At 46.5% G+C, this 19,990-nt stretch overlaps 1 protein-coding gene and 1 long non-coding RNA gene across 9 annotated transcripts in view; one reads left to right on the top strand and one right to left on the bottom strand.

The window, feature by feature from the left end:
* RNLS (renalase, FAD dependent amine oxidase) overlaps window positions 1–18,336 on the top strand; it is a 72,999-nt gene extending 54,663 nt beyond the window's left edge. For 4 of the 7 annotated variants that reach the window (XM_065068115.1, XM_065068116.1, XM_065068117.1 and 1 more), the window contains 3 exons: window positions 3,568–3,741; window positions 13,188–13,363; window positions 18,053–18,336. In XM_065068115.1, coding sequence (XP_064924187.1) covers window positions 3,568–3,741; window positions 13,188–13,363; window positions 18,053–18,205 — 503 coding nt within the window. In that variant the 3' untranslated portion in view covers window positions 18,206–18,336. Of the gene's footprint in view, window positions 1–677; window positions 1,192–3,567; window positions 3,742–13,187; window positions 13,364–17,484; window positions 17,829–18,052 lie in introns of those variants that run through there. The other 3 variants (XR_010473578.1, XR_010473579.1, XM_065068119.1) reach the window with 3 other exon arrangements.
* Window positions 3,737–13,192, bottom strand: LOC110360727 (uncharacterized). 2 transcript variants are annotated; one of them, XR_010473580.1, is made up of 3 exons: window positions 10,140–13,192; window positions 6,390–9,998; window positions 3,737–5,796 (listed from the first exon to the last, which is right to left on the bottom strand). It is a non-coding gene; the product is annotated as an uncharacterized LOC110360727 (long non-coding RNA). The 2 variants fall into 2 exon arrangements; XR_010473581.1 differs by having other exon boundaries at window positions 6,308–9,998.
* Window positions 18,337–19,990: the final 1,654 nt, after the last annotated feature.

Raw genomic sequence — 19,990 nt, forward strand, 5'->3', positions numbered from 1 at the left:
TTGGTAAAACACAGAATGGATGGAGCAGGGGAAAAACCTCAGTCTTACAACCCGCAGCATTGTTTTCACATACGGCTCAGCTTTTTTGTTGCTGGATTTCAAACCTGACATCACTTTATTGCTTGTCTTCCAAAGTGATAAAAACCTCCTTGTTCTTGTAAATTTGCAGCAGTGTAGAATCCAGCAAACAACTGAAGTTCTTTCTAAAACCGTAAGCACTAACTAAGCAAATTGATTAGCAAATGTACATCAGTAATCCATAAAGCCATGTTAAGTCTTAAATGAGGCACTTTGGAGCCAGCTTCCAGGCTCGGCTTTGGTAATGCCTAACATGGGGAAGGTTGTACCTGCTGAAGCGCTCCATGCGATAAACCATCTGTCCAAGCAAATTTTAATTGTGATTTTAATTGTGACTTTAATTTTAATTATTTAAACATACATGCGCAACTGCAGCCCCCGAGCCGGGCGCTTCGTCTCTATCTCAGCTGCATTCCCACAGCACGGAGGTTTCTGCATGCTGAGCTTTGCCGGGGGAATTTGCTTCACAGGCTGGAGGAGGTCTTGTTTATTTTATGTTCTTTTTTCCCCAAGGGGAAACGAGTTGCCGAAGTAACATGGACAAAGAGCAGCGTTTTAGATGGGTTGTTACAGCCTCCTGTTTGTTTGCTTCTTTATAGGACTTTTATATTCTTCCGAAGCCCAGCAAGAATGCGTGATACGTTGTGATTATTCCTCATAGCTGCAACAAGGGGGCCTGATGGTGATGGACACCTCGGAACCCAACTGTGCAGAGCCCGCACCTGAAGGACAGGAGGGTTTCTGGCCCAGATCTGTCCCCTGCGCTGTGTGGCAGCTCTGTCCCCTGTCCAGGCTCTGGTGCTCGGCCAGGAGGCGCTGGGACAAGCGCTGCTGAAATCCTCACATCCCTCTTGCGACTTGGCAGTGAAGAGCCCCCAAGACGCTTCCAGACGGAAGATACCGGCAGCGTTCTCTACGCTGAACTGTTGCTGGTGACAGACCAGCAGTATAACCAACGGGAACCGTTCCCTGCCATAACTTATGTGGAGGCAGCTTTGCCAAGGGAAGGTGACAGCAGAGGTTGAGGGGTCTTTGACTCAATGCTTGGAGGTGTTCCTGATGTCCAGGGAGAGAAGTGGATCCTCCTTGGAAAGATCTAGGTGCAGGGACAAGGTGAGAGGCAGCTGGGACAGCCTTAGAATCATAGAATCATTCATAAATTGAAGCTTATACTGGTGTAAGGAGGAGTCAGACTCTATGAACTGTTCATTGTACAGTCCCTCTGATCATTACTGTGACTCTCTTATGAATGCTCTCCAAGTTGATGGTTTTCTTGTCTTATGAGCAGAAAACTGGGCAGTGTATTTCAGGAGTAGTCAAGCGGGAATCAAATACATTATTCCTTACCCCACTTATACATCAAATAGCATCTCACATTGTAGCATCTGCTTTTCCCCGCAGTTCTGAGTGTGGTTCCTTCCTGTCCCCAGCAGTTGGGGGTAACAGGTACATGTGACTTTGTTTGAAGTTGTGGGTCACCTGTCTGCTTCAGTTGCCAGACTGTCCTGAATCCACTGGTTACAGCATTGCACTGGGACTTATATTCAGCTGCTCTTGTTGGAAGAGACTCTTAACATTGAGTCCAACCATAACCTAAATCTTGGCACAGCAGAGATATCGGTGAGCACATGGTGAAGGCGTCCTGGTTGCAAGATGTGAGGAGGAGCATTAGTCACGACAGTGAGGTCAGCCATGGTGGCGTTCTTCTTTGGAACATGTTAGTTGCAGCCTCATGGAGGCGACCGTGGTGTGGGCAAGGTATGCAGCATCACCCAGTGCCACCAGACCCCTTTAATGGACGACATTAGTGACCCTGCACAGGGGAGCCAGGTTCTTCTCGGTGACAACCAATGATAGGACAAGGGGTAATGGGTACAAACTGGAACACAGGAGGTTCCACTTAAATTTGAGAAGAAACTTCTTCATGGTGAGGGTGGCAGAGCCTGGCCCAGGCTGCCCAGGGGGGTTGTGGAGTCTCCTTCTGTGCAGACATTCCAACCCGCCTGGACACCTTCCTGTGTAACCTCATCTGGGTGTTCCTGCTCCATGGGGGGATTGCACTGCATGAGCTTTCCAGGTCCCTTCTGATCCCTGACATTCTGTGATTCTGTGACTTCGTGCTGTTTGCTGTTGTCTCCCTTGTACTGGGGGGCATGACAAGCTGCACAAAGTGTCCAGATGTGGCCTCACTTGAGAGGAATATTATACCTTCCCTCAATCTGCTGGATGTTCTCCTGCCAGGCTGGTTGGGCTTCATTGCGGTGACTCCTGGCCAGTTTGGTGTGTATCAGTCTGCAGGAGCCTCTTGCCTGCAGACCCTCGCATGGAGAGCTGCCCCTCCACCCCATCCCATGCACGGGGCTGGTCTGTCTCGGGGCAGGACTTCTGCTGGAGTCCTTCTGAAGATGCCATCAACACCTGGCCTGCTGCCCGTGGAAGTGCCATGGTGGATATAGCCATCAGCTTCTCCTTTCTTCGTAAGAGTTGTTCATCATGTCACCTGATTTTGCATAAAACAAAGCACCTCGGTTGTTGTTCGGTGCCTGTTGGTACCAAACCTCCAAACAAGCCCAGCAGAACGTGCAGAACGTACAAGCGGGAGACCGCTGTGATGTTGTCTTTGCACATCCTGCTCTAGTTCGCGGCAGCATTGGCCGTAGTGGGAAGAGAGATGTGGTACCTAACTCCATGACTGGTCAAACTGTGGTATTTCTCTTTGATGCGAAATAAAGTATTTGGATGCACAGTGGGGCTAATGCAGTCTAGAAAGATAAAGTAAATCTACTTGCTGGGGAAGACGAGTCTGTTGGACAATGGGAAATGCCAAGACTTCACAAGTACCTGCCGGGACAGATGTTTCCTATGGGAAGAAATTCTCATCCACCACATCTTTCAGAGCATATTTGCTCTGAAATTTTCTAAGCTGCTTTAAAATACCTTCAGCTGAAGGGGCTAAGCTTCACTATGAACCTTTTGTGTGCAGAAGAGCGGAGTTTTCTTCATCCCTTTGAATTACAACATGGAAGTTGCAGGGCTATGTTCCCTGGAGATTCCGGAGTCCCTGTGCACATTTGGTTGATCCATGAAGACATCTGGGTTTTTGCAGAGTCATACAATGTTGGCTTGATGTGTTAGAGGCAACTGAAACCTTTTATTCCTGTTTATTCACCCTTGGAGAGAAGATTTGGAGAAAAGTCACTGGTCTTGGAAGTTTCAAGGTAGAGGGAAGTAGCGCAGAGCTGGGAGGTGAACCACCAACAGATGGGGGCGGGTTGCGTGTGAGGGACGTACCCTATATAACATGCCATTAAAACTTCATGAAGAGGTGCCCCAGAAAAAATACTACAAAGCACTAGGCTTAATATTAAATTCTTAGTTTTAGCAGGCTGGTCGTTTCCAGGAAGGAATAATCAGCTTAACCACAGCATTCACACATAAAATGTTCTGAGATGAGAGGGACTGTCTGATTTTTCCTTTTCTTTTCCACAGTGATTAATAGAAGTCAAAAGCAGCAACTGGAATGTGTGAGCTACTCCTCCCGCTACGCTCTGGGACTATTTTATGAAGCCGGTACACGGATTGATGTCCCCTGGGCCGCACAGTACATCACCGATAATCCCTGCATACGCTTCATCTCCATCGATAACAAGAAACGCAATATAGGTCAGTGCTCCCATTATTTCCCTTAAACACAGTGACAATAGAGGGTGTAGATCATGAAAAATGCTGTTTAATTGAGTGTTGCTATTCTGAACAGAGCAAGTATTTAACTCCAAGCCGCAGCGGATAGCATTTAATGTCACATTTGGCCTGTAATAAAATACACAATGAAAGCGGGAATGTCCTCAGAAAATCACCACCCAGCACATGGTTTACGTTACTGCGTTTATGAAAGCAGCGTCGGGGGATTTGAGACATCAAAATGTTGCTATTCCAAGAAAGAGCTGGAGTTCCTTTGTTTAAACATTGATTCATACACATGCCAATTTATCTCCCGTCATCCATTACTTTACAACTCCTGTTGTTTCCACTAAGCGTGCTTGGGAGTAGTAATGAGTTGTATAATTGAGGCGGTTCAGTCTAATTCGAAGGCAGCCAGTGTGCTTTTATAATCACGGAAAATCCTTGAAATGGCTGCACATAATACGGCTGCTCAGTAAGGCTTGGAGAACATCCCACAAGGCAGACACTTCTCATCTGTTTCTGGGAGATGGCAGTCGAGTAAGTGTATGTTTTATTTATTAAATGTATTTCATACACCAAGAGCGTGTTGGCATAGATCAGCTCGAGAAAAACCGCTAGCGTTTGAGTTTCATCAAGTTCGTTAGGAGCTGAAAACACTTCCCGATGCTGTTATTTGCTCAGATGGTGATGATGACCAGATTTAACTACTTCTGTGAAGTGGGGGTGAAAACCTGCCCACCTTTGTGGTGACCTCCAAAGCGTTGTGACTCACCGTCGCAGAATAAGGAAGGATTTCCATAATCAGCTACTGCCTAATACATAATGATGAAGTATTACCAAGTTCAGTGTGCTAAAGCATGTTTAGGTTCAGACCTGGGAGACTTCTGGTTCTGGTCTTCCTTGTTCGGTCGGGGTTCCCTCTCTGACACCGTAAACATGCGATTAAATGTAATAAGCTATGGTGAATAGTGTGGCAGCGTGGCCAGGACCTCTGAAGATCTCTTCTCCAGCTCCCGCTAACATGAGGTCAAGGCAGCTGTGCCTTTTCTAGCTGGAGTTTTAAAAACAAATGGGATGGAGATGCCCCAAGTCACTGGTGACCTGTCCCAGGGCTGCAGCTCTGCTGGGAGAAGTGTTTCTTCATCTGCAGTCTGAACTTCCCAAGGCTCAGCCTCCTGTTCCATTGCTTGCCTCTACGAATTAGACTCATAGAATCGTAGCATCATTTTGGTTGGAAGAGACCCTTAAGATCATTGAGTCCAACCGTAACCCACCCCGGCACTACTCCATGTCCCCGAGAACCTCATCTCCATCTGTCCAACCCTCCAGGGATGGTGACTCCAGCACTGCCCTGGGCAGCCTGTTCCAATGCCCCACAGCCCTTTGGGGAATAAATTGTTCCCCAGATCCAACCTCAACCTCCCCTGGCGCAACTTGAGGCCATTTCCTCTGCTCCTGGCGCTTGTTCCTGGGGAGCAGAGCCCGACCCCCCTGGCTCCAAGCTCCTTTCAGGCAGGTCAGAGATCAGAAGGTCTCCCCTCAGCTCCTGTTCTCCAGCTGAACCCCCAGCTCCCTCAGCAAAGTCACGGTCATTCAGGTTGGAGGGGACCACTGGAGGCGTTGTGGTCCTACCCCCACTCAAGGTTTGGTGTTAGATCCAGCCATGAAGTCAAGATGGTGTTGCTCAAGGCCATGACATGCTGTGATTTGCCACCTTTGCCCTCCTGCCTTGTATCCCGTGGTGGATCCACCATAACCACCAGGATCTTTTCAGAAAGGTCTGTTGCTCAGCCAGACGGATGCGTGGGGTGGTCCCGTGTCAGAACAGGACCTTGCACTCCTTGTGGTGACAGTGCAGTTCAAGTCAGCTCTTCTAAATATGCCCTTCTCTGCACCAAAGCAGCTTGTAGTGACGGCTCTTGAAGTGCCTCTAGAAAAAGCAGTTGGTGGGAGCAAAGAAGTTGGAGAGATGAATCAGCTCACCACTGGGGAAGCCCAGTTTTGTTATTTCTCCTAAGAATGTAGCCTGTAGGGCTGAAAAGAGGGAAAATAAAACAAAAGAACGGCTGAACTGGCCAAAACAAAGATGCATCTACCCTGATACTCTTCCTCCAGCAGGGTCCACTAGTGAACATGTGAAAAAAGAGCTTATGCCAAATACAGAGTGATTTTTTTTCCTCTGGCATTGTCTCCTTGTTACTGACAATGCACAGTTGGAGATGTTCTTGCATCTAATGATAACATCACCATTGTTGTGTTCAATGGTAAGTACTTGGTATTTAATAGCACATACTGGTATTGTCCGTCCTGGTGTGCAAAAGAGGACACAGCCCAAGGGAGAAGTTCACCCATCCGTTCCTCACCTGCCTTCGTGTGTGGTCTCAAAAGGAAACAGCAAATATGAGTTATAACGGAATTATCAAATAGCTGAGTACGGTGTTTCTGCTGTCTCCAAACGCAATTTAACCAAATAAAAAGCATATTATTTGCGGAATTTTGTTAACAAATACCTAGAAACTACCAGAACACGAGTGTTGACACATACCTTTCTCACTGAAATTTCCCGCATATCATGGGAAAGATCTGTTTATATGAGCAAATTTTTCCAGGAAGAACGAATGGTGTACCTTCACAGGGCTGGAGCAAGCCGTGGGCCAGCGACTGAAGATGATTTCTCTGCGGTAAGGCCCTCCTTAGGACATATAAACAGCCGACCCGCCACCTTGAGCGTGCCTTCTTTCCTGGTGAACCTGCATTGTGCAGACTTGTGTTGCAGCGCTGGGGAGGGAGCGGAACATGTTTGCCGGAGCCGTGTTCTGGCTGCGAGCGCTCGAGCTGAGCACGGGCGGGTTGGACAGCCTGCCGGTACCATCTTCAGTAATGCTGACGTGGGGAAGTGTAAAATTCAAAAGTGGTCACCAAGTGATTCACTTTTCTTCAGACACACGCGCAGCTCTGGTGATATCAGGAACACGCACACACATACTTAAAGACAACGTGGGCAAGGGGGGCTGAATGTGAAACTTATTTGCACATGTGGAGTACTGCAGCCAAGGCACTTGAATAGAAAGTTCCTTTATGTTTGTTTTAGCACATATGCAAGTATTTTGCATTTGCTATTTTTCTTTCCGTGCTTCTGACTGACCTCTGGAATGTTTCCGTGGGAGGCACAGCGGCACCTTGCTGTCCCTTGTTCACTGACTGTGTGTTTGGGGTGCCATTACTGGTGTTTTTACATCATGTTCCGCTCACTCCTTGTTCTTCCCATTCTTCCATTCTTCAGCCTTGACTGATCCTGATTCAGCTGAAGACAATGGTGGCAATCACAGCATCACAGAGTGTCTTGAGTTGGAAGTGACCCACAAGGTCCTGCTCCCCAGGGAGGTGTCACCACCCCAGCCTGACAGTGTTCAAGAAGAGACAGGACAACGTCCTCAGACACACGGTGTGACCTGTGGGGTGTCCTGTGTAGGGACAGCAGTTGGACTCCATGATCCTTGTGGGTCCTTCCACCTGAGGACATTCTATGACTCTGTGATCCTGTGGCAGTCCCTGGCAGCTGTTCTGCGGCATGACATGCCACCAGCAGCTGGCTTCACTGTGACACAGCCTAGCTCCTTACCGATAACGATTCGTGACATCTGTTTTCTTCCCGATTTACACGTAAGAATCAATAATAAAGCTGTTTCTCTGGCGCTGCCATTACCAATGTAATCTGGAGCGTGAGGAGCCTCCGAGAAGGAAGAGTTTTGCATCAGCTGCTGTGCATAAAATCGCGTCTCTGTCCACAGAGGTAACGCGCTTGAACATTACATAAAGAAGAGCCTGCAAGAAGTGTATGTTGAATTCCCTGTGTGGTATCTATGAATATTAAATATTTGTGTGATTGGCTGCCTTAAACACCCCATCAATATTTATAACTGGTCGGGGGGACAGTGGGAATTCTACAGTATAAATTATTTCGAGCCTCGTTTCTTTAATACCGCAGTCTTTGCATCTCTTTGCGTTCTGGAGGACTAAAGATAGATGACACATAAAAGTGGAAGCGGTTCCCCTCTTTCGGTTCAGGATTGTGAGGTTGTATAATTTAAAGGGAAGATTCGTCTTGCATGTTTTCAGGTTCAGTGTAGTTCTTGAGTATCCTTTTTCATTTTGAAATATGGATTCCTTTATCTTCTCAGTACCAAAATAAGTATTTTTAGGAAGATGGAAGAGTTAAAGAGTTATTTAGGTTTTCGCCTCATTATGTGGCCAATTGATTTGGACCTTGTGAACCACAGGAACTCCTGAGGGTAACTTTTTTGCCCAACAGCAGTTTGGCTTGTTGAAAGTGAACCTCCATCTCTCTTGCTCATTTGCTGGGTGTGCTAAGGGTAACCGCTGTTAATTTTTCCCTTTTAGGTATAGTTTTATAAGGCCTGCTTGCTGAGTTCTCTTTCGGCAGCCTGCTGATCCCTCCCCAGGAGCAGGAATGCAGTTCCAGCCCAACTGGAGGTGTCCAGCTTCTTCAGTGCCCTCCATGCTGATCTCCCCTTCATCCTACCCAGGACCAGAATGGGTTTTGGACAGCAAAACGCATCTCCCCAGTAAGATTTAAAAATCCTGAGGGGCAGGAAGCAGCCACGTCTTGTTTTTTATTGGTATCTGTTCTGACTCTGGGTTTCGAGCAGGAACACAGGAAAAATACTTGACGCTGCTTCTCTAAGAAGGAAGAAGATGTTCCTGTGGAAGACGTGTGCCCATCGCATCTGCATGCAGGAGACTAGGTCGTAATGCTGGGGTGGATCCTCTTTTCAGCCCTCTTTGTGGGCCTTTTATGGATGTATCTATGGAGCCTGCAGGTCTTGGCTACTTACATTTACACCTTTTTCAAAGTAGATCTTGAGGGTCAGTGGGTTTATGGGCTTTGCAGAGCCCATGAGCCACAGGACACTTCCAGGGTTGCAGGCTGCAGCCTGTGCTCCTCATGCTTCTGCACAAACCTGCCTCAGCCCTGGTCCAGCGCAACCGCTTCTGAAGTCGAGGCTGATCAGCCTCTCTGAACTGTCCTTGATGCCTTGGTGGACACCGTCCCTTGCAGTATGGGGTTCTTTGCTTCAAAGCCTTTCAGCTGAGCAACTGCAGGACATGTTCCGGGATAGCCCTCAGACTTGATTTTTTCTCCTAGAATATTACTGTTTGGGCAAATCCAGTTGGCTTCTGCTTTCTCAGGTATAGTAGGAGCTGTAGCTTCTCCTCCCTGTCTTTGCCAAGTCTCCGCTGCTGGTAATTTCGTTTCATCTGTTTCGCTTTTCCATGTCTGTGGTTTCTGACTCACTAAGAGGGGTGGACACTTCTGATCAGACTGGCAGTGCAGCTGGACTTTGGTCCAAAGTGCTTCAGCATCTCCCACAAGGTCTTTGTGGACTAGGCTTGTCTGTGGGGGACTAGTAGAACTTTATACTTTGACTTTGAGACAAAAAACCTGTCTTTTCTGTTTACATGGAAGCAAAACAGGTCTTGAGAAGAATGTGTTTATCTTCACGTTGGTCACTCTGCACCTACTTTCTGCCCCTGTCTGTCCTGTGCGATGCAGCAGAGCAAAAGAAATTAACAGTAAAACAAAGAAAACAACACAGAAGCAAATGACACCTGTAGTTATGGCATTACATCTTCTCTGCGCCATGGGGAAGAGGAGAATTTGGGGCATAAACCGCATCTCCCAAACTACTGTCACCACATGAGGTGATGCCAGCACTTCCCTCCCTCACCTTGCACAAAACACCGCGTTCCTCCCGGTGCAGGTGATGTGGACAGCGTGTGGGGACGGGGACAGCGTGTGGGGACGGGGACAGCGTGTGGGGACGGGGACAACCGCTGCTCCTATCGCTGCTGCAGTGATGGGTGCTGCAAAGGGCAAAGAGAGTGGGCACAACCTCGTTGCTCTCAGGCTTTCCCCGGGGTGCCCATGGCGCCGGGGACGCTGGCAAAGCAGCTCCTCGGTCATTAAATGGGCACGAACTACAGCCAGCGCTGCTGTCTCCTAGCCCTGCCCTGCCCTGCGTTTGATGCCTTCCGCTGCATCGGCTGATCGGATTAATTGCTGTGCAGCTGGGACGAGAGGGGAGAAAGGGGGAGTGGATAAAAGCTTTTGTGCTGCTTCCATTACCCCTCGCATCGCCGAGCGTTCCTGGGCTTGCCACGTCTCCCGTGCCGCTTCATCGCCTGCTAGCATGGCCGTGATGGCTTCATCTTTGCTGCAAATAAAGGAAATTAAAATCTCCTGAGAAGCCCTGCCAGAAGCCCTCGTTTTTAAGCTATCTGCTGCAGCCTGATCTAAATGCGTTGGGAGGAAAATGGTGGCTTTGCTCCCGTGATAGCCAAACCGTCGTTCCTACCTGGTGCATCAAGGCTGAGATGTCCCCGTTGCTTTCAGGGAAAAAATGAATCTTAAGCTACTCTCTCAGCCAGTATTTTTGCAGAAGAAAGCAAAGGGCTCGAGGCTAAACTTGATCCTCACAGGCTGCATATTTCAGTACTGGAAGGCTGTGACTCAGTGGCCTCTGGAAGCTCTCCAAGCTATGAGTAGCTCAAAGGAGGAATTAAAAACTCAACGAACTGCCTGTTCTCCTGAAACTTGTTTTGTACATGCTATGGAAGAGATGAGAGATTTGAAAGAAGGCGACCCTGTCCAAGAATCATTGGCTATAACAAGTCACAGCAAGCGATGAATATTTATTTTGTTAAAACGCTCAGACGTCTTTTAATGAGACTTTTTGCCAAGCTCGTGTTGAAGAATTTGCCAAAATACCATGTACACCATAATAAATCCCAAGGTACCTTCCCCACTCGGCCGTCGGTCCCTGACAGTTTCTCTGCAGAGATGTCAGAAAACCTGCTTTCTCCCCCAAAATGGGAAGGAGAGACTGAGTAGCATTTCTGACATTTTTCCAGATGGTTGGAAAAGCTGATGTGAATAGAGATACGTCGTGTGCAGCCACGCAAGGGGTGGTGGGAAGAATCCCAGGAAGATGTGTTGAGCCACTGCTTTGAGACAAGACCAGTCCTTGTTTGGTTCTACAGTCTTAGTCCCCAGATCTGCCTTGCTCTCATCCCGAATCCATGTCGGGTGGAACTCTTGGACCCGTCCATCCCCGATGGTTAGGGTTTCCTTTCAAGACCAAGACACGAGAGCACAAAATCAGCACCTCAGATTAAAATAGGAAACAAGCTGAAAGTTTCTGGCTACTTCAGGAAATCACCCAGGGAAAGAGCTCTGTTATGTGCTGAAAACTGAGCAAGTGAAGTGAATGATCTTTTGCTCTTAAGGGTGCCTGACGTGGAAAAGAAGAACTTTGAGAAGAGGCATCGCCATGGCTCGGTGCCTTCAGATGTGGCCTGTCGGGGGGCATTCCTGACCACAGCCAGGAAACAACTTCCCACCCTTTCTCCCACTTTTTCCCAGTTCTCGGGAGCAAGCGTTGACTGAGCTGGCCCATCCAAGAAGGACTTAGTGAAGGGATCCTTCCAGCTGGGTTTAAAGCCATTGTGTTCATGCTTGCTGTGGGTGCCAGAACGTGGCACTGCTGTGCCTCGGTGGTGTGTGCTGAAGTGATCAGCCCAGGACACAAAGTTTATCAGAGAAAGACATTTTGGTTCCCCTTGGAAAGCTGGAATTTGGCATCTTCTCAAATGGGGTCTGACACAGCAGAGAAAAATATTTCTATCAAGCTTGGTACCTAACAGTCAGAACTGGTCAGAAAAGGTCCAACTGCCTCTTTCTTTGTGGATTCCTTGGTCATAAAATGCTCATTTGCTGAAAGTAAAGTATTTTCATAGTAATGTGCTGATTCAAACAAAGGTTTCGCCAGAAAAGGCTTTCTCCTTCCAAAAGACAGACTTTCTGGTTAATGGAGTGAGAGGGCATCTCTTAATGTAATGACCATCTTGGTGAGTTCAAGCTCTCACGTCAAATATAGCAGAACCCAGATTGTGTCCTTGCTTCAGCCAGTCCATCCTGGCAAACAACCCCATCAGAAACGGCTCACGTGAGGATCTGCTGGGTCTCCATCTTGCACATGTTTGCCCAAGGGCAGAAGTTGTACCGAAGGTTCACACAATGCGCATGTAGACAGCCACACATCACTTTCCTGCAGGTAGCTAGAGCAGCAAAACTTGAGTTGCGTTCACTTGTGCAGGCCTAAAGGAAGAGCTGATTTCTCAATCTAACCTGCCCTAACCTCTGTTCCCCTTCTCCCCTTCCATATATGTAAAGTAGTAGTTTTATTCTAGCCCTTCAACTATGTAAATACTGTTGCATGCAACCAATTATCGAGGGAACAGATGTTTTTCACAACAATGCAACAAGCACTCCTCGTTTTTTGTCCTTTGCCTTAAAGAGAATTTTTATCTCGTGATGATTTCATGTTCAAGTCTTTTGTATTTCTGCATTGCAAAGACTGTCCCTACAAGGGGATATGCATTTCAGACACACGGGGGAGAAAGAATATGAATTAGTCTGATGTAGGTGGGTAAGCAAATAGATTCCACCGGCTGTTTGGACGGAGGAGGTGACTTGCTGGCAGACCTGTGCCATTGCTGTGGTGGTGGCTTGTGCACTCTTGGTGGCCACGGCTGGAATTTGCTTGGTTTACATCTGCTCAGAAGGGTTTCATGTGCCATAAGCAAAGCGCCAAGCCCCTGGGGACTGATCCCCACGAGCGGTGTAAGGGTCATTCCCTTTCCAAGAAAAATCTTCCAAAAAAAAACAGATGCCTCATCCCAAAATCTTAATCTTACCCATGGCTGGGTGAGCTTCAGCCTTTGGTGAAGGGTTTCCCCTTTACATTGCCAGTGGTCGCATGAGTCCCAACTGCAGGCAAGACCCTAGGGAAGCCTCACCTCCACAACCACCCCCCCAGCGAGACCTCGCAGGTTGGCAGCTGTGACTGCCCTGCAATTGTAGGGGCTCTCATTGTTATTGTGCAAAAACCTGGCTGGAAAAATTCCTTTAAAGCAGTTTTACATGTTTCTTCTTGTTCTCTTCTGACAGTTTGCCACTATGGCCAGTTTGTTGACCTCCTTGTAGAGCCCATGGAAATGTCTGGGAGGAAAAAAGGGAAGAATTTGCTTCCAGTATATTCCCTGCCCCTTCGAGCTGCTACTTATGGGGTGTGGGAATGCCTTGAGGTCCCTCTAGGAGACACACGTGGAGCTAGGGCTGTTGCAGTGGGAAAGCCACTGCAAATCCTGCAGAAAGCCTGGATTTCTTCACTGTGCTTCTCGTGAACAAGTCGTGTTGTTACTCCTTGTGTTTTATTCCAGCCGGAAGCACAGGGTGATGCCACGGATGTTTTCCTTCTTATTGACTCCTGGGCTAGAGGCACAACGGTCAGGCGAGCATTAATGAGTAATCTTTCAAAAGCATCTCTCTTCTTTTCCTTCAGAGTCTCCTGAAGTTGGGCCCTCAGTTGTAGTTCACACAACGGTGACATTTGGAAGCGAGCACCTGGATGCAGACCCGGCAGAGGTGCAGCGGTTAATTCTCCATCACCTGGAGAGGCTGGTGCCATCCTTGCCTAAACCAGCCAGCGTCAAGTGTCAGAAATGGAGATACTCTCAGGTAACCTGTGCTGGGGTCGGTCTGCGGGGATGATGCTGCTGGGGCGATGCCATGGTACCAACTTGCAAGAAAGAGGACATCGTATGACCTGGTGGTTTCAGTCCTTGGGGAGCAAGAGGAGAGGGGATCGTTACTCAATATCCATCAATCTTTCCATGAACAGTGACAGCTGGGTCACGTCTAGTTATATATTATGTGGTGGAGCTGGCTCAGGAGGTTCTGCAGCACCCCGGGTGAGCAGGGACAGGAGCAGTGCACAGGAAGGAGTAAATCCCACATACTTCGGCGGGATTTTCGCTGGTATTTAAAAATACAACTCGGTCTGTCTCTCCTCTGTCCAAAAGTATGTGATATTATTAGCAAAATTCCCACCCTACCACAGCGCAGCAGAAGTACTCGTGTTGAGATGTACTAATTGTTAGTATTTGATTTGGCCCAGTTCAATTTAACAGTATGTTATACGAAAAATATTTTAAAGTAAACTACCTAAGGGTAATAATAGCAAAATGTGTATATTTTACAGACTTTTAAAAATCCGAGGAAATTGTTGGAGATTTCCTAAAGTATTGGAGTGTAGTCACATGTTTACCCAAAGCCTCTTAAGTGAAATTACATCGGTGAAATTGAATGTGGAAGTTGATGCAAAATATTTACTTAAAGCAGTCCCCTCAAAGTTTTTCCTTTTATGAAGTCTGGAAAAGTTACTGTTGTAAAGTCTGCTCATACCCCTTGATCTGCATCCAAGTTAGGAACCTGCTCTTGTTAGCACAAAGTTTATTTTTCCGCAAGTTAGGTATTGGTAGTTTGCAAACCACATAGTATTTGCTCTCAGGCGTCATATAAAAGCGACCTTAGCATAGGTTTTAATGTTTCAGATGACTCATAAAAATCATGGTATGTTTTATGTGTTCCTCTTTATCAGTTCAGGGCTGGGTTTTTTTGCTAGTAGCAGTGTCTCTGTACGGTTGGCACTGTTAAGGCATCCTTTTCTGGTTATCATTTCTGGGGTTTTCTCCTGTGTTATTTGTTGCCTTTCTTCTGCAAACTGCTTGTGAGCACAAGAGCTGCAGGTGGTAGGGAGGAGAGGAATTGAATTGATCTCCAACAGACAGACACTCTGGAAAGAGCTCCCAAAACAAAAAGTTTTAAAATCAGAATCAGTAAACTGCCACTATACCCCATCGTGCAGGTTTCAGCTTTGGTGAACGAGACCTAAAGTTGAAGGCACCTTGTTCAGTCCAGGGGATTTTTCCATTGACCCAAATACACACTCAGTAGCCACTGCCGTGCCGTTGTCTGCCATTTCCAAATGTGGATCAACTGCAAAACACCCACATTTATCTTACTGGCTCCATTTTGTGTTCCTGGCATGTTAGCATCTCTTTAAAGGAGGTAAGTGTCTGAAATAGCTTTGTAGACAGTTGCGATCCGTTCTCCGTGACTCAAGAGAAGAGAGACTATGTATGGTAAATCCAGCCAAAGACCGTCTTTCTCAGACTGATTTTAGATCAGTAGTTAATCTGTTCCTAAAATTTTCATACCGATTGAGGTCACCGAGCATAAACAATGAAGAAAGGTTTAGCAGCAAAAGGCTTTTTTGAAGTGTCCTTCCTTCTTGACTACCCAGTACCAAACAGCTTCTGGTTTGTCACACCCGCCCCAGAAACCTCTTCTTCCCCAGAGCTCTATTATAGAATTTGTCCTATTCTGCTATTTTGTTTCTGTGTGCAAGAAAAGGGCTTAATAGGTCTTTTCCTTGCACCACTCACACTTTCAGCATAGTGCCAAAGGTGACGTATAAGCATGTGCATCATCTGTGGCCCGTTCTGTTTTATTTCACCGGTAAAACGTGGATAAAGGAAAAGACGACAGGCCGTTTATTTTTATTACCAAATAAAACAAAAATGTCTCAGTCACATTGTACCAACAACTATGCTTTTTGAACCCTGGTAAAGTGACAGCCACACAGGATTTATTATAACTTTGTACCTATTGCTTCATCTTTTAGAGGTAGCTGGAAAAGTGATGGTAGGAATTAACTCCTGTTTTCCACAAACGCTTCAAAATTGTTGTCTTCCTAAACCACCAGATGTGGATCCTGTTTCCCCTATTTAAAAACTACATTCAGGCATCATGGTGCGGGGTGATGCTCTGTTATTTTCTCAAAGCGCCTCGGTTGCCCGCTATCGACCGTGCTGCTCCCAAGCAAAACCACTGACTTCAGCAGCTACTTGTGCTTTACGGCTGTGTCACTGAGCAATTAGCGCCAGCCTTTAATTTGGTGGGTGGATGTCAATATGTCTTAGATTGCGGATAAATCATTGGAGGTCAGATCTGTTATCTCTGTAAATAGATCTCTATTGCCATCCCATAAAATAATCACTACCTAAATTAAATATCTAGGACAGAGCTCCCTCTTTCTCTTAAAGCTGTATCTACTTTCATTTATAATAAGCTGTTGCCACAGAAGCAAAGGGAACTGATAAGATGGGTGCATCTTTCCCCTGACTCTTTTAGACGGGATTTATCCTACTTGTTAATTAAATCTGGCTGTAATGTCCTTCACATGGCCAAACACAATCCTGGGATTAAAACGCAGACATTACGATTATCTGTGGTGGATGAGGGATTAGGACTTCCAAACTTCTACTGACACTGCTTAGCAGCACAGCTGCAGTTCTGGATCCCCCGCTTTAATTATGGTGAGATGCTATTCACCGTCAGAGCCAATAGCTTCCCAGCCCCTCACCCCGCTATGATAGAGTCACTTTATATGTGTAAGGGATGCTGAGAAAACACAGAATCGTAGAAATTGCACCTCTTCAGGTCTCTAGTTCAGCCTGTTGCTCAAAGCCCAATTATCACCAGGTGACCCTGACCATGGCTTTGTCTAGCTGAGGCTTGCAGTCTTCAAGGATGGAGATCCAACAGGTTGTGCCCATATATCCGAGGGTAATTTGGAATCTATGTTGGACAACACCTTCAGAAGAACTTGATCTTCAAGGGGCAGGATGATTCCTCTCCCCAGTCATTAGGGTGAGGGCTTTTACTGCACTGAGCACACAATCTTGCCACACAGGTGAAAAGATGGGAAAATACTGATCCTGTGACGGGTGTGACAAAACAGAAGCTGTTTGGTACTGGGTAGTCAAGAAGGAAGGACACTTCAAAAAAGCCTTTTGCTGCTAAACCTTTCTTCATTGTTTATGCTTGGTGACCTCAATCGGTATGAAAATTTTAGGAATAGATTAACTACTGATCTAAAATCAGTCTGAGAAAGACGGTCTTGGGCTGGATTTACCATACATAGTCTCTCTTCTCTTGAGCCATGGAGAATGGATCGCAACTGTCTACAAAGCCATTTCAGACACTTACCTCCTTTAAAGAGATGCTAACATGGCAGGAACACAAAATGGAGCCAGTAAGATAAATGTGGGTGTTTTGCAGCTGATCCATATTTGGAAATGGCAGATAACAGCACGGCAGTGGCTACTGAGTGTGTATTTGGGTCAATGGAAAAATCCTCTGGACTGAACAAGGTGCTTTCAACTTTAGGTCTCGTTCACCGAAGCTGAAACCTGCACGATGGGGTATAGTGGCAGTTTACTGCACAGGAATCCACTTTTACCTCTAGGCCAGTGCTGCTGCCGCCGTATCTCCTTCCTGATATTCACCAGGGCTGCTCTTGGATGCACCAGTTTAGCTCAACGTGGACACTCAGCCTTTGCACGTCAGTTTGAAACGGGCTGGAGCAATGCATGAGCCAGCCAAACGTGGTGAAGACACGAGCGTTGTGTGCTCTCACTCTGCCTTTGACACGCAGTGGTGGTGGTTGTAAAGTACAATAGTAAAAAGAGGTCGTGTTATCCCTGCGAGTTCCAGGTATCTTCAGCTTAACAAGTACTGGTCAAAGCAAGGCCCATTATTCACCTTTGGGAATGTTATACAAACCACCCGCTCTACAGACACAAGTTTAATGGAGGGTATAGTGCCAGGAAAACTATATTTAAAATGAATGCAATGCGTACATTGAGAAGGACATTAAATATTTATCAAAGCAACCTTATTCAGAACTCCTCCTGTGCCACTTACAGAGAAGGTGTTGATTTTATCTCTGGCAGTCTCTACAAGTCGTTCTGTGACTCGGATGAAAAAGGAGCCCAGCGTAGCGGAGCTGGAGAGCGGGAGGGTTGTCCCGAGGCTGGACAGCAGCACGAAGCGTGGGTGGCTCATCTCAACAGCCCACTGCAGTTCCCATCCAGGAAGGTCACCTGGCCAACCCCATCGTGCTGCAAGCTCTCTTGGAAAGTGCAGGCTCCGTTCCCTTCGTTCAACAGTTCAATATCTGCTGCGTGAGATCACGTATCTTTATACCTTTTGGCTTAGAGACCTCCATGCCACATCTATCCAGGGTCAGGCAATTTGTTTCTGCTGAGACAGACCGAGAGTAAGACAGGATGCAGCTGTAAGTTTTCTGAATTTCCACATACGGGAAAGCTTTATCTTAATTATTTAGCTCCAGAAGATACCTATTACTATGGTACTTTGATCATTAAAGCTTGGACCTACGATCGGGGATGGGAGGGGTGCTTCGTATGGGAGCATGTTTCTCAGGAATACTGATCTTTCTGGTGGGAAATTCAAGTAAATAAAACACATTCTTTTCCATCTCCCTGTACACTTTTTCAGGTCACAAAAGCTGTGCTCAACTGTCCGGGACAGATGATTCTTCATACTCAACCTCTCCTGATTTGTGGGGGCGATGGATTTACTCATTCCAACTTCGATGGCTGCATAGATTCTGCTATGAGTCTTGCCGAGGCTGTGAAGTCTCACTTATAGCAATTTCAAAGTTGGCTGCTAAATGTAGTCGAGAGTTATGATTAATTTTACTATGAGGGATTGAATTCTAGCTTAGTGTTAGCATCACTGGCCTGTATCTTGCAAAAATAAATAAAAGAAGATCTATTGGTGTGCTGTAGTCATTATTGGGATGGAATTGAATTTTCCAGGATCTGTGCTACGAGTGGTTACTTTGCTAGAAGCAAAGCTTTTTCGGGCTCTAGTCAGAGACACGGAGCTCCAGCAGTCCTGCCAGGTCTCCTGATGACAATTGTGTCCAGGAGAGGATCCTGCCTTGAAGCAGCACAAAAACCCATGGAGCTCCAGAGTTTACTCGTCCTCTGAGCACCTGGAGCCGTGGAAGTGATGGAAGGACCACACACAATCAATCCCAGAGCTTTCATAGATAAACATGGTCATTTCTTCTGGTGCCGGTCAGCCCTTGTCGTGGTTATTGTGTTGGCCGTGGTGGATCAGTGATGGGGCATACCTTGCTATGCTCCTTAAGCTGGACGGCCTATGCAAGGTCTAACCGCATCAACTCAAGGTCTAACCGCATCAACTCAAGGTCTAATCTCATCAACTCAAGGTCTAACCATGAGCAACTTTTCATTGAGGGATAGGAGTCCTCTGCTGACCAGCTTTCTTAGCCCACAGATTTCTGGAGCCCAGGTTGCAGATCGCTGGAAAAGTTTATCTGAGAGCTCGAGGACATCACTGGCAGAGTTGTGCCACCAAAACATGGTACCAGTCCAGGGTGCAGTCCAAGCAGCCCATACAGAAGGTGCTTTTGCTGCTTTGCCTGGCGAATGCCAAGAGGAACATAATTTATCTACGTGTGGCCCATGGCAGCTTGTTAATCAGAAAACTGCGCTGAACAGGCTGAGGGTTACATCACCACCACCATTAAAACTCATTTAAACAGCCAGTCTGAAAGAGAGGTGAGTTCTAGACAGCTCGATACTTATTTTGGCAGAACAGGTGTAGAAATAGAGGGACAGGTCCATGAAAGGATATAAATACTCATGTGAGTGAATGAACAAGGAATTTGGTTTGAAATACTAAAAAAAAATAAACAGCGAGTATAATGGTGTTGAAAATACTCCCTGACACAGTTTCAACTATTTCTAAACTACTAAACTCTGTTTCTGTGAAGTCAGTTTTGAAATTATGCAGAAGTCAAGCAATAAATCATTTATTTAATCTAAATTTTAACTTGCCCTTCCTCTTACATCACGTCGCAGGTTTAGTAGCTCTACTACAGCACTAGAAATAGCAAAACGCTGTTTTCAGCAGGCAGAATTTTAACCATTAGAGAAGCACAATTCAGCCTCTGCATTTCATGAAAATCTGACATCCTGTATTCGCAGCAACTGAACGCTGTAATTTACTGCTGCATTTGACCATTTCTAATGCAGTATTTTAAGTGACGCTAAGAACTTTAAAACTGAAGTTAATTTTAAAAACATCTTGGAAGGATGTTTCATGATACTATCTGGTTTTATAGTTTTTCTTCTTTCTATGAAGGCCCTGAGTTTAAAACAAGGTGGTTTTATTGTGTCTGAACCAACCAGCTCCAAACCCTCGGGTTTCAATCACTGCAAGCTGTGCAGAAATGGGAAGATCGGTGGTTGTGTATGGGCACAGTTCTTTTGCAAAGGCACACTATCTCCTGTCTTCCGAGGATCAAGGTAACCACAAAGAGCCCCATGGTCGTGAAATCTGAGCTGTTGAGGCATTTAGTATTGGCTTGATTTAGCATGAGCTCAAAAGCAACCAAAGTTC

The sequence above is a fragment of the Columba livia genome, chromosome 6 (assembly GCF_036013475.1).
Source record: "Columba livia isolate bColLiv1 breed racing homer chromosome 6, bColLiv1.pat.W.v2, whole genome shotgun sequence".
NCBI classification, from domain to species: Eukaryota; Metazoa; Chordata; class Aves; order Columbiformes; family Columbidae; genus Columba; species Columba livia.